This window comes from Notamacropus eugenii, chromosome 1 (genome assembly GCF_028372415.1).
Source record: "Notamacropus eugenii isolate mMacEug1 chromosome 1, mMacEug1.pri_v2, whole genome shotgun sequence".
NCBI classification, from domain to species: domain Eukaryota; kingdom Metazoa; phylum Chordata; class Mammalia; order Diprotodontia; family Macropodidae; genus Notamacropus; species Notamacropus eugenii.
Window position 1 is genome coordinate 495050142 of NC_092872.1, and position 14613 is coordinate 495064754.

A 14613-nucleotide genomic window follows, 5' to 3' on the forward strand; every position below is an offset into this window, starting at 1 on the left:
TCAACATGGAAAAACATGCTGGACTTTTCCAATAGTCTGAGTTTATCATTGGGCACTTTCCACAGTGGCCCCATTCTAAATGACCTCATGTTAACTCTTGCTACAGGATTCCACAGCCCACTCATAAGGCTAGTTGCTGTCCTTTGAACCTGTTTTGCCCATCCCTTCCTTACTCTTCAACTCCAGTGCTGTCTTTTAAGCTCAAATCCTCCTTGAATCCTTCTCACTGATCTCCCTCTGCTATCTGTATTGTGTTTATTTAATTATATTGTTTTTGATGAGTATTTTTATGTGTGCTCTCCTGACTTGTCTGTAAGCTCCCTGAATCCTGGATTTATTCTTGGATGGTTTTTCCCACAATCCTTAACGCAGGGCTGAGATAAGAGTTTCGTTATACACTTAATGAACTGATTCTATCACTGCTTGTATCTTGTTCTCAGGACAATAATAAGGCCAACAACCTATCCTGTCTCTGTCTTGGGTGGTTGTACCCTCTGTAATGACCTCCTCATCTATTTCCTTGTGCTGCTTGATTTTGTACAAGTCCAGGAAGAGGAACAGCAGCCTTGGGGTTAGCATCCAACTAATACTGAAATTCAGCCATGCCTTAACTAGAAATTCTGGCAAATTCTTTTGGGGCAAGAGTGAGAGAAGAAGCTCAGTCCCTAAAATCCCCCATGGCCCTGAAGTACTCCTTTTCTGAGGCTGCAGATGTTTTGTCCCTGGGCTGCCTGAGTGCTACATGCTTTTTTCCCCTAGATGAATGGATTTCAAGACTTCTAGAGTGCCCTCTCCATGGTTCTAGGGCCCAAAAAATATACCCCCATCCATAGAAAATTGAAGGCCCTTAAAGAACTCCTTTTTTCAGTGGAAAGTGACCTGGAGGTCAATACTTCTGCTGAATGCTCATCTCCAGTCTGTCTTGGAGCTGCTCCTTTGCCTAGGGCCACACCTTCTCTGAAAAGGCAGCACCTATCTCCACTGGCTTCATATTCTAGGATTTAGTTGCTGGGGAACTAAGGTCTCCTTCCTACAGAAGAAGCATACCGCTGAAAGTTAGCACCCTGAGGAAAAGCATTCGTCGAGCCTCTGATGCAGCTTGATGTGTGCACAGTCCAGTATTTTAGACTTTAGCATGTTGTTTAGGCTCAGGACTGAACTCCTGGTTTCTTCCTGATCTCTGGGATGTGCTGCTCAAAGGACTCTCTATTTCACTGGAGCTTCAAATAGGCTTCCCCTTCTCTAACAGCTGATCTTAGGTTTCCTGTGAAGGCCAAGTTAACCTATCTCTCCTAGGGCTGGTTTGTCCCCAGTCCAGCCTGCCCTGTGACTATAGACCAGCAGAGGGAGCTCTGACCTTCCTAACTTAATCTAGAGACCCTAGCCATCTGGTCTTTGGGAGGCCTAGAATAATCCAGTCCTCATTTTGAGACTAGTGGCCAAAGGGTGCCCTCTGGAGAGAACATTCATCCTCAGGGCCTGTCATAGCCACCTAAGTGGCTGAGTAATGACTCAGCTGTGCCTACGTTGGTGGTGGCATAATGAAGGCTTGTTTATCCATCTGTTCTTATCATTGTCCATATAGATGGGTGTGGCCAAAAAGATGATTTGAGAGTTATTGCAGAGGGAGGTTCATCAGGTCTGGTTCCATATGGGTAACAGAAGAGGATGAAGAGAAGACCAACATTTTTTTGAGCCTACACAATTAGGAAGATAACACTTTGTGGGGTTAGCAACCCCACAAATTCCAGGTTACTTCTGAAATTGGGAAGGATTAGGACCGGTTCATGTTAGTGCTTCACCTCAACCTATTCCAAGTTGTAACTTCCCAGGTGCCCCTGTTACAGGCCACTATTTTGTCTCAGGTTGGGACCTAGATGCCCACACAATGTTTCAAAAGAGTTCCTTAGCCCTCCCTGCTGCTAGATACCCTTTGCAGCAGCCCACAAGTGAGAAGTATGTATACTAGAGGGGAGATGTGTCAAGATTAGTGGAAAAATCTGGGCTAATAGCCCTGGGGTCAGGGAGTTTGCCTGGTGGTCACTGGTGAGGCTGAGGGCAATAGTTGTCTAGGAAGCAAGTCAATCATTAAGCATTTATCAAGCTCTTACCGCATGAGAAGTGCTCTACTAAGCTCTACACAAGGGGACACAAAGGCAAAAACAGCCTTACCTTCAAGGAGCTTAGATAACAGAGGATACAACGTGCAAGCGTCACATGTACATACAAGATAGGTAGAGAGTAAATTGAAGGTGATTTCAAGAGAAAGGTAAGGGTACTGTTGCAGAAGGTAGAATTTGAGCTGCATCCTGAAGGACAGTTAGGGAGAAGGCACAGAGTTGGGAGATAGATCGTTAAATTTGCCAGTGTTGCTGAATTAGAACATGGAGAGAACTAAAGCATATGAAGACCACCAGCAAGGGAGGAAGGGGTCTAGTTATGAAAAGCTTTAAAAGTCAAACATAGGATCCTCTATCTGATCCAGGAATAGGGAGCTACTCCGGTAACATAGTCAGACTTGGGAAATAACTTTGGCAGCCAAGTGGACAACAGACTGGCATGTAGAGAGACTTGAGACAGGAAGGAAGGAAACAAACATTTATTAATTACTAAGTGCTGAGGGCTTTACAAATAGGATCTCATTTGATCTTCAGAACAGTTCTGGGAGGTAGGTACTTCCATTTATCCCCATTTTACATTTGAGGAAACCAGCCAGCAGTAGTCCAGGAATGAAGTGACAAGCAAGTACCTGCACTGGAATGGTTGCTGTGTGAGTTGAAAGACAGGGACTTATACGAGAGATGTTGTGAAGACTGAGATGGTAACAGATTGAATATTAGGGTGAGTGTGAATAAAGTGTCAAGAACCCATAGATCTCTTGGGTCTTCTTCCCATAGGCATGGGCCATTTTGCTTAATTTTTGGCATGACCCCAGTTCCACACAGTGAATTGTGATCAATTCCATGAATTCCATGTCATCTGTGGATGCTTCACAGTAGATTTCAACAAATACTTGCTAAATGTCTGCTATCCCCAAGAGACTGTGCTAGGTGCTGGGAATGTAAAGACAAAACTATCCTCAAAGAACTTATATTCTACTAGAGGAATATGAGATATGCACACCTAAAAATGATGCCAGGGAAACTAAGGTGGAACAGAAAACTGACAACTGTGAAGATTAGGGAAAGCTCCACAGAGTAGTCCCAAGAACTTAGCCTTGAAGGAAAAGAAGGATTCCAAGAGATAAGGAGGGAATGGTACATTCCTGTCCCAAGAGGTAGGAGATGGAAAAGAGAGCTGAGGGCCTGCACTGGAGTGGTTGTTGTGAAAGCAGAAAGAAGGTGATGTAGTAATAGACATGAGAAGAAAGGGATATTACTAGTAGTCAAAATTTAACTGGAACATATACTTTGAGAAGCAGAATTATATAAAATGAAGGTGGGATTGTGGAGGGCCTTGAATGCCAGGCAACAGTGTATTTTTTTTTCCTCTAGGAAAAGAGGGACCACTGAAAAGTTTTTATTTGTGTGAAGTCAAAGAACAGTTTCCACAAGAAGAGAATATATTCTAATGCCAGTTTGGGAAGCAGTTAGTCCTGCTGAGCTGCTGCCCAAGATGGATCTACCAGCTGACAAGGTTGTCTTTTTCTTGTTCCTGTTCTGCTCCTGTCTTCACAGATCATGACATCCCTGGTCTACAAAGCCCAAGTTGTATGATCTGGAGTCATATGGACTTCAGGGTTGACCCTGAATTTCAAGAATTAGCCTAGAAAGCTCTTATCTAGGAGCAGAGACAAAGCTTAGGAATCACCTTTTTTTGCCTTAGACTTTTCTGTGTGACCTGTTTGGTATAATGAAGTATCCACCATCAGCAGCTCAGACATCCTTACTTTGAAACCTATGTCAGATGTTGTTGGGTCCTGATGACTGCTTTCCAACACTTGGCAAAAAATCATCATCCTGAGTAGAGGCCATGGAGGCCTCTATGCTTGTCACAGGGCAGGTGATCAGTGCCTTAGACTCTTAGACTCTTTCAGCTAGAAATGGCCTTTAAGGCCCTCATTTTACAGATCAGGAAACAGACTTAGTAAAGTTGTGCTTTGACCAAGGTTGAGAGTAGTACAAGATTTGAACTCAAGTTCCCTATCTCCATATCCAGTGCTATTTTCATTATATACTACCATAGGCATCTGTCCTCACTGTCACTCATCATATTGGTGTAAGATAGTTCAGGTTAAGGATTGGCCACAGCTGATAAGGTGGGGACACGAGGTCCAGAAGAGTTCAAGAATAGGAGGTATGAGGGGTATGGTGGCAGGGGAAATCTGGCAGCTGCAGGGGCCGGACTCCAGATTACCCAGTCTGTGGGGCAGAGATTTAGCTCCTCTGAGGTAGGAACAAGAGGGACACAATTACAGAAATGTGAATACTACAGGAACTTGGTCATTAAAATAGAACAGAAGGTCAGATCAGAGCAAGAACACCAGGATCACTCCTCCAGGTTGTGGACCCAGAATTGTATTTCTAGTGCCTTATGGGCAGGAACAAAGGAAATTAACTCAGGTATAAGCTGAACAAAGCTGAGCTTGGGCAGGAGTGGAGGGCTCTCTATATAACTTAGTGGTGGGGATTGGGAGCTTCAGGACCTAGGTCAGGATCAGTCCTAGGGATGCTGATGCCAATGACATCTCCAGTCGCTTGATTGCCTTCAACTGTGGATGAAATAGAGTTTTAAAGTCAATTTTGTTCTTCACTGAAAGGTTTGTGCTATACTAACCATGTTTGTATCCTAGGTACAGGCTTTCCAGTCAACTGCCACCTGTCCTTCCATGTATGTGTGTGTGTGTGTATGTATGTATGTATGTATATGTATATGTATATGTGTGTATATATATATATATATATATATATATATATATATATATATATATATATATATATATATATATAAAGAGAGAGAGAGACATTTAATCTTTCACCTATGTAACCTTGGGTTTGTGGAGAATGGTATGTCCATTCCATCAATACACTCCCTAAAGATTTCCCTTTTTCTAACCCCATGCCTAGTCAGTCCTGGCTTTGGCTATGAGCACTCATCAGCCTTGACATATGCCTCTGGTGAGGATTGGCTATCACCATCTGCTTCTAGTCAGTCCTGGTTATGATCACAGAACCTCAGATAGGCCATGGGATTCTGAGTTAGTCCAGGCTTTGACTGGAGCCCCCCAGTCAACCTTGGTTGTAACCACAGGTTAGCTCAGGCTATGACCACAAAGGTTTGGTCCAGTTAGGACTGGGCTCTGCCCACATACACAACGGATACTCCTAGCAGCAGACTTATTGTGGACAGAGATGAAGGCTGCAGTACTGCTGCAGGAAGCCTGTAAGACCCCTGTGGGTGAATAATGTATGTCCATATGCCTCTGTGAGGTTGGGGGACTGTTTTTCTCTCTTTTTTTTTTATCTCCTCAGCACTTAGCATAGTATCTAGCATGTAGTAAGACTCAATAAATGGTTCACTTATTGAATTTCTGTTAATGTGTGTCTGTGTAAATGCATGCCCCTCTCTGATCCTGACTACTAACTTGACACATGGGGGACTGGGTAAGGGAAGGAGTTGCTAGCCTTTGAGGACTGAGATGGTGTTTGGGGAGGGGTGGAGGTTAGCCCTGGGTATTCCAGCCACTGGGAGATTTCACAGTTTCCCAAGAGAAGGCTCTTGTCTGAGCCAACAACACCTTTCTAATTAGCCCTGATGAGAAGAAAACATCTCACCTCCCTCAGGGAGCAGGGCACATTGGGATCTCCAAGCACCATACAACCTCTCCCTCCCTGCTCAAACCTGGGAGCTTTGGCTCCATTCTGTGGATAGGGAGACCAAATGTCTGGAGTAAGGATGAAATTCAGTGGGAATGCGGGTTCTTGGCCCCTTGGCTTCTTGTACCCCATAAATCCAGTGACATATAAACCTGTGATACAAACACAATTCAGAAGGAACCCTTAGGCAATCTTTTCCTGGACCCAAATAAGCAACCTTTTCCAGTTATTCCTAGCCAATCCTGTCTAAATCTGTGTGCCCTGTCTAATACATGTGTGTCTACTAGGTCTTTGTTTTGAGGGTGGGGGCATTGTGACCCATATCTAAACCTCTTTCTTGGAAAAAAAAAGAATCCTTCCTCAAGAGAGGGATGGTTGTCCTTCGGTCATCTCTGAATCCCTCCTCCTTGCATTCCCATCTACCCTGAGGCTGCCCACAGAGGCTGAGGTAAGGATGTGGGAGGGCATATTCACGCAGGAGGATTGACAGCCAGGCTATTGTTTTAATGGTTATAGTGTCTTCACTTTCAGTCTCCCCTTTCTCCCCATCCCAGTCCAGTTAATCTACCTCTAAACCTAGTAGATCACCTAAACATTCCTTTTTTCATCTGGGGCAAGGGATGGGGGAGCAGGAGCTAGGGTTGCCTTGGCATTGTGTGGGAGTAGTCAAAAGGGAAAAAAATTCAGGCTCCCCCCCCCTCATACTTCACCCTCTCCCAAATATGAAGAATCAAAGTTTATCATCAGTCTTTCCCCTAATAATCAGTCATGGTTTTTATCTCTCCGTCCATCTATCTGTGACTGTGCGCCTCTCACTACTGGGAGGCTTCTTAACTGGCTTGTCGAAGTGGGAATTAGGGGTACGTAGGTCCAGCTGCTTCCCAGGATGTAGTCCGCTAGAGGTGAACAGGTTTGCTCCTTCACCTGACTTTTTTTGTAAGTACACTGTATTCTCTCTCTCCTCCTCTTTACACTCACTACCCGAGCTATGAATCCTCTGCTTTTGACCAGTGAGTGTTGGTTTCGCTATAACTCACGTCCAACAGGGGCTTTGGGGTTCAAGGAAACGTGACGGTGAGATTCTCTAAGGGACTTCCTGAGGAGGGACTGATGAAGTGAATTAAGGTCCATCAGCACCGGACAGCGCCAGTAGGGTTGGTTTATGGTTTGGCAGGAGTAGGTTGAAGTGGCGGCGAGGTTTCCGGGGACGGGGCGGGGCGGGGCTGGACTGCCCGCGGGCTGGGAGTTGCAGGGAGGGGGCGGGCACAGGCGGGGAATTTGGGCTAGGAGGGGTTGGCGTTCAGATTGGCTGGCTGTAGTCACGTGGACGTACCCTTATAGGGTCCAGATTTCTGTGGCCGTGGACTTGGAGCTCGGACGGAGCCGCTAGCAGAGCGCGCACCTGCCGCCCCCGCCCTGCCCTACCCTACCTTCTGCTCCTGTTACTGCCACCGCTCCCAGGCCTGAAACAAGGGTCCCCGAGACACAGAGAGAAGGAAGGAGAGTACCCGGGACTCTCTCAGGGTGCCTCAGGAGCTTCCGCGTCCTCTGTGCCCTGCGATCCGTCGGGGCCCGCACCGGTTGACTGTCAGTGCGCGCCGGGGCCGAGGGGAGCCGGGAGGAGCCGGCCTGGGGGGGATGCGCCCTGGTCCCCCTGCGGCCGGCACCGGGCACCGGGCTCCGGGCAGCACAGCGCTAAGACAGGCAGCGGCAGCGAAAGCGGGCGGCCAGGAATCATGGTCCGTTTCGGGGACGAACTGCCCGGGCGCTATGGAGGAGCGGGCCCGGCGGGCGGCGGCCGGGGTGGCGGTGGGGCCGGGGCCGGGGCCGGGGGCCTGCAGCCGGGCCAGCGCGTGCTCTACAAACAGTCCATCGCGCAGCGGGCCCGGACCATGGCCCTGTACAACCCCATCCCCGTCAAGCAAAACTGCTTCACCGTCAACCGTTCACTCTTCATCTTCAGCGAGGACAACGTCGTCCGCAGATACGCCAAGCGCGTCACAGAATGGCCATATCCTGCTTGCTTGCCTGCGGGGTCGGGGGCTTGGAGTGTGTGTGTGTGTGTGTGTGTGTGTGTGTGTGTGTGTGTGTGTGTGTGTGTGTGTGTGTGTGTGTGTCCAGTCTCTGGGGTTGAGGACGGCCTGGTTAGGGGTGGAGGACTGGGCGGGGCTGGGCAGACTTGGGGACCTGTGCGGCCAGGAGGCCTTCTGGAAGGTCTGGGGAAGCCGAGGACTAGGGACTGCGGGGCTGTGGTCGGGTGGGGCTGCGGGGGGGAGGAGGGCGGCTTCCTGGGGGCGGAGGACCTGTCTGGCTGAGGGCGATCCGGAATAGGGAAGAGGGAGGTCTTCCTGGAGAGTCTGAGGAGCCTTGGGAAATCTGGTGAGGTGGGGGTTGGGGGGCAGGAGCAAAGCCTTGAGTGCTCGGACGTCTCGGTCAGAGCTAGGTATCTTTGCGCGCACATAGACACAGACACTCCCGACCGCGGACTCAGGGCGGCACAGACGCAGAGCGGGGGGGAGAGCTGCATAGAGAGCCTGGAGGACACCTGAGGGTGAATGGTGCGTGTGTCCATATGAATCTGTTTCTGCGCCTGAGTTTTTGTGTTCATGTATATATGTAACATACATGCGTATGTAAGTGCATATTTTCCCGTTACATGTGTGTCTGAATACATGTGTGAGTGCACACCTTAGGGTTCCCCCTCCTTACCTGCCCCCCCAGACCCTGGGGTGAGCAGCTCCTGCTGCCATGGCTTGGGAGGCCATGCAGGGAAGGAGGGCGTCGGCTAGGCTGACTCCGGGTGCCGCTGTCCGAGGTGCTGATGTCCGAGGTGCTGAGGTCGCCCCTGGCATCTCCGGACCGCGGCCCCGCCCTCCCCCTCTCCCTTGACAGGGTGGGCTAATCTGCTAGGCTTTTTGAAGGGTTTCTGAGACCAGTCCTGGTAGGGAGTTCTCTTCCGTGCTCTGTCCTTAGCAGGACCAGCATGAGGAGCAGTCATGGAGTACTCCCAGTCCTTTCACATGAGTCTGAGTTGGAGCCTCACAGGTCAGTAAGGGTTAGAAAATTAATACAAATCTTTCAGGGATGGAAGTGGAATCATCCTTATGATTGGGCTACCAGTCTGAGAGCTGTCTTATTTTTGACAAAGGTCTGGTCTGCCTTACCATCGGAGAGGTTATGATGCTGGAGGTGTTCTGTGTTTCCTGTTTATGGGAAGGAAGTATAGCCTCAGCTTCTGGGAACACTGTTGAACTCCCGGAGGAGGTTTCTAAACTTCTGGGGTAGGAGGTGTCCAATCCTGCTCTTGCTTCAGTCACCCATTATTCCCACTTGACTTCTGGTACCCCTATTTCTCCATTCTTTCCTTAACGTCTCCCTTGCTCACTCCTTTTGAGTACATGATCCTGGCCACTATCATTGCCAATTGTATCGTCTTAGCTCTGGAGCAACACCTTCCTGATGGAGACAAGACTCCCATGTCTGAAAGACTGGTGAGTGGCCTGGAAGCTGAAACTAACTTGTCCTGGGAAGGGTTGAGGACAGGGATCACAGAACCAGAGCCCCAGAGAGGTCTGGGGGAACAAGGGAGGAAGATGAGGGTCTGATGTCACCAAGAACCTGACAGACTACCTTGGAGGGCTGAATTCAAGAAGGGTCTGGGAAAAGATAAACCAGGGAGTTAGATGAGAGGTCACCTCCTAGCAAAGATGGAAAGACAGACAACTAAAAGTAGATCGTATTAACTTTGCAACCTCAATGCCTAGTCCAGACTCAATATGTACTAGAGCCTAGGGCTGCAGCCAGAGATTTGTGGATGACAGAGGGTTCTTTCATAAGGAATAGACACTGGGCTCTGCTCAGCATGCTCCAGGATGCTCCTAATTCTAATCAGGTATTTCCTGTCTAAATGTCCCCTCCTAACTACAACTTTTTTCCTTTGACCCCAGCCCTCTAGCTCTTCCTTCAGGCCATTTCCACTTTTGGGTTTTTCACAAATACAGTCATTTTTTAGTATCCATAACTGGCTTATTTGCTATGGTTTTGACTCTGTCTTAGCTTCTTAGGAAGCCTTCACTCATCAGGGATCCCATGTTCCCAGGCAGTACATGCAGCATGAGAGAGGCTATTTAGCTAAAAATAAAGGCACATTTTGGGGGGCCCATGGCACCCCTGCCCTTCCATAGGAGTCTTGGAGCTGGAGTGTGAGCTCAGAAACCATTGATTTCACTGGGTGGCATTTCTCGAGTTCCTGAATAGGATCTTGCTCACTTAAATATACTAGTAGCTCTCTCCTTTGCTTCTCTAGTCACTGATAGAAAGTGGTAGAGCTAGCTCATTCAGACTCAAGGTTAGGATCCTGTATCCTAACGAGAATTTTGAATTCATCAAATCAAAACCTTTATTACACATCTGTATATTTAACTCTGTGCTGGAAATTGTGGGTTAGACAAGAAAGCAGACCTAGGTCCTACTCCTTTAGATAGCTCATAGCATGAGGGAAATCTGGAAGGGAGTAGAGGCAGATTCCTATCCTGAAGGAGTTCATTATTTATGGCAGGTGAGGCACAAACACACACAATGGTAAAAATTTTTAATACTACCAGTTAGATTAAAGATGAGACTGCACAGCTCAGTAAGTACACACATTGTATGGCAGAATGGTCAGGGAGGTTTTAGGAGGTCCTTGGACTGCATCTTGAAAAATGGACAGGATTTGGAAAATAGAGAACAGTGTGAGAGCCTTCTTCAGGTAAGGCAGTCTTGGAGAAAGCAGACAAGAGATATGAATGAGTATGGTCTTGAACGGATCATAGGGAAGACATTGGCCTGATGTGTTTATGTGGGAGGTGAAGATGAAAATGCACTCTAGGGAATAGGACAAGTGAAGGCTAGAAAGGTGGGGGAAGGATTCTTGAAGCCAATCTGAGGCTAACATGGAAAGGAGTAATCCATCCTTTCTGGAGATGACTTTGAGTTTCTGTAATTTTCTGGTATTGTGTTTCTCTGAGGGCAATGCAGGTACTTGAGAGAATGAGACAGAGTAGTTCACACCCTGTCCCATGGTGTATGATGGGGAGTAAATGGGGAATTCAAGTGTTATCAGCTTGGCTCTCTTTGACTCAGCCTTGCCATGGTCTTTCCTGGGCGAGGTAGGTTGCATTAGGCTGGGTAGCCATAGCCTTGAGATAGAGGATAACTTTAAACCTGAGATATTTCCCTGCCCCAGGCTTGATAGCCTACCTAAGCTGATCACATTGATTCTACACTGTCCCATTCTATCCCACTCTCTTTCCTTGTCCTAAAGTCTTTGTGTTTTGAGTCCCTAGGGCAGATATTCCCAAGATGCCTAATGTGAGAATCTGTCCCTGCTCAGTTGTTCCTGTGGTCACTTCTCTTCACTGGCTAATGGGTTTTCTTCTTCCTCTGACCACAGACACTCAGAACTCATGTCTCTGAGCTGCCCATTAAATCCTTCCTGACAAAGGAGTTGCTTCCTGGCACAACCCACACCTCCAGGTGTTGTTCAGGGCCTGAAAACAGGATTTTTCTCTGCTTTGTCTTGTAATAAATGGGGTCCTGTCCAGGGTTCATAGGTCAGTGATTATACATAGTAGGGAATTCATTTGGGAGTACGCAGTATATCTATATTTAAGCAAGAGTTATCAATAATATTTTTTAAAAAGAAAGATCCAGGGTCTGAGGAAGTTGAAGACCCCTTCTTAAAGGCTATGGCCAACAGTGACTTTTGCTGAACTATGAAATATCTCTGGTCATTTCCAACCTCTTTCTTTATGCTCCCCACTTCTTCCAATATGGTCACATGTCAGCCTTATTTTCTGCAGTTAAATTTCTCCAAAACAGAGAAGGGCAGGTACCTGTTTGTGCTTAAGCTTATGGTGTGCCATGCCCTCAGGAGTTTGGACAAAGTATCTATACCATTTAGACTGGCCTTTCATTATACACTGACTGACAATACCGAGTCTCCTGCCCCACCCACATGTGCCTAGATCTGTATTCTTTGGCACTGGGAATTCAAAAATAATTCCTGGGCCCTTGCCCTTAAGGAGATTAACCTCTTTAGGGAGTCAGAATATGGACACAAGGAATAAAGACTGTAGAGGATAGAATGTGGCCACATGCCTAGCTGTCTAGCTGTCCTCCTCCTAGGAGGAGTTCAGAGAAAAGGGAGATCAGTAGAACCTGGGGTGTTTAGGGATGGCTTCATAGTGGAGGGTAGGACTTTATCTAGACCTTGAAGAATGGATAGATTCTTGGTAAGAAAAGAGTACAGATATGAAGGAATAAATGAACCTTGTATGTGAGAGACAATGAGAAGATGGATTTTGTGGACATGTAAGGCACGTGAAGGAGAATGGTTCAAGATAAGATCAGAAAGGTAGGCTGGAGGCAAATTGTGGAGGGCCTTGAATGCTTTCGAGGGTGGACCTAGAAGCAATGGATGAAAGTTCCTGGGAAGGAGACTTTGCCTTGATGAAATACATAATTTTCCTAATTAAACGAGCTGTCCAGACATGAAATAGGCTGTCTCTGGAAGCATCACATTCCTCATCATGAGGACTCTGAAAAGAACCACATATGACCACTTGTCAGGGAAGTGGTAGAGGGAATTTCAGCTGAAGGTTAGGTGGGATTAGATGGCCTCTGAGTTCCCCTCTACCTGCTCAGTGTGCTGTCTTATGAAGGATGAATGAATCCTAGTGAGGGAAAAATTAGCCAGAGAGACCAGTGAAGAGGTTTTTGCTGTTGTTTTACAGTAGTTCAGGTAAGGTGATGAGGGCCCCCTGGGAGCAGATGCTGTAGGAAGGAAGAACAGGGAGAAACCAGGATATTCTTCTCATTCTAATTCTCATGAGGTTTTCAGAGGAAGGAAGAAAAGGAGGAAAAAAAAATTCATTAAGCATCTACAATGTGACAAATGCTTTCTACAAATATCTCCCTTGATCCTCACAGCAACCCTGAGAGTTAGGCATTATTGTCTCCATTTTACAGTTGAAGAAACTGAGGCAGAGATTTGTTCCTCTTCTCCCTCACAGTGACACAGCTAGCAAATAGTGAGGTCAGAGTTTAATCAAGACTCCAGGCACAGCACTCTAACCACTATACCACTGACTTCCTCAGAGGAAGCAAATTGTTATTTCACAGGGGAGACAGTATTGTAGGCAGCAGTTAAGCATCCGACACCTCCACTACCTGCAACACTTTCCTACTTCCACACTTTTCTCATCTCCAAGAATGTCTGTCTCATATGTCATGGCCTCATAAATCACAGAATCTTAGAGCTGGAAGGGACCCCGGAAGTTCAACCTATACCTGAACAGAAGTTCTCTCTGTAACCTCTGCAAGAAATAGTCATCCTGCCCTCATTCTCTGCTTTAAGACTTTCAATGATAAGGCATGGGCTTCATGAGTTAGAGTCCAGAGGTGGGTAACCTGCAGCCTCGAGGCCACGTGTGGCCCTCTAGGTCTTCAAGTGCAGCCCTTTGACTGAATCCAGATGTCAGAGAACAAAGTTTGTATTCAGTCAAAGGGTCGCACTTAAGGACTTAGAGGGCTGCATGTGGCCTTGAGGCTGTAGGTTCCCCACCCTGATAGACAATTTCATATTCCCTAATTCCTCCCAAAAGAAGTGACCTCTCTTCTGTAATGCTATGTTCTTAATATTCTTGTGGCCCATATATGTATTATATCTACCTATCCTATGTCTTACCTCTCCTACTAAACTAGAAATCCCATGAGAATCATGGTCAAATCTCATTTACTTCCTCAATCTCATCTGAAAACCAAGGGCCTGGACATACAAAAAATCATTCATTATTGAACCTGGTGACTATGAAGGATGAGGAAAGATGACTCCCAGGTTTTGAGCCTGAAAGATGGAGAGGATGGTGATACCATCACCCAAAATAAGGAAAAATGGAGGAGAAGTGCAGTTTTAGGGTGGGAAATGATGATTTCTGTCTTAAAAACAAGTCTGAAGTGTCAGTTGAATATCCAGATAGAGATCTTCAACAGAAGGTACAGGATCAGAGCTTGGGAGAGAGGGGGCGCTTTAGGGGAAATGAATCAGGAGCCCTGAGTCCTAGTCCAAACTGCCACCATCACTCCCACTGTCTGGGTCATCCACAAAATGAATGGGCTGAATTTGAGTCTGTCTTTATCTTCCATGAGTGACTTTTCCCTGATTGGTAGTTAGGTATTGAGGTAGACACAGGAGCCATTGTCATAGAAGTGGTGACTGTAACTATAGGGTCACCAAGTGAGGGAGCTGAGTGAGAGTAAAGATGGTGAGCACCTCATCCTTAGGGAGTGGGAGGAGCACGGGGCCCAGGGGTAGGGTGAGAACTTTTCCCTAACCAGACAGTAAGCTTCCTGAGACTGAGGACTCCTTCCCTGACTGCCGCACAACCTTGATGAACACAGCCAGGCCCCTGGGGACTCAATGTTAGGCTAACATCTCTGGACCTAGCTGACAGTGACTTGTTCTGTTTCTTCCCTGCAGGATGACACTGAGCCTTATTTCATCGGGATATTTTGTTTTGAGGCTGGGATCAAAATCATCGCCTTGGGCTTCGTTTTCCACAAGGGCTCATACCTGAGGAATGGCTGGAATGTGATGGATTTCGTGGTAGTCCTTACAGGGTAGGTGGTTGTAACAGGGCCAGCCTCATGGCCCAGAAATTCTTGCTTTGGGGAAATCACCAGCAGGGCTTTCGGTGCTGTGAAGCAGTTGTGGAGGAGGTGTGGCTGACAAGGAAGGAATGTGTTCTGCTCAGAA

General features: G+C 47.2%; 1 protein-coding gene across 3 annotated transcripts in view; it reads left to right on the forward strand.

The window, feature by feature from the left end:
* The first annotated feature begins 7451 nt into the window (after positions 1 to 7451).
* CACNA1B (calcium voltage-gated channel subunit alpha1 B) overlaps positions 7452 to 14613 on the forward strand; it is a 254918-nt gene continuing 247756 nt past the window's right edge. For 2 of the 3 annotated variants that reach the window (XM_072633211.1, XM_072633212.1), the window contains exons 1-2: positions 9123 to 9307; positions 14338 to 14477. In XM_072633211.1, the coding sequence (XP_072489312.1) occupies positions 9215 to 9307; positions 14338 to 14477 (233 nt within the window). In that variant the 5' untranslated portion in view covers positions 9123 to 9214. Of the gene's footprint in view, positions 7828 to 9122; positions 9308 to 14337; positions 14478 to 14613 lie in introns of those variants that run through there. The other variant, XM_072633213.1, reaches the window with a different exon arrangement.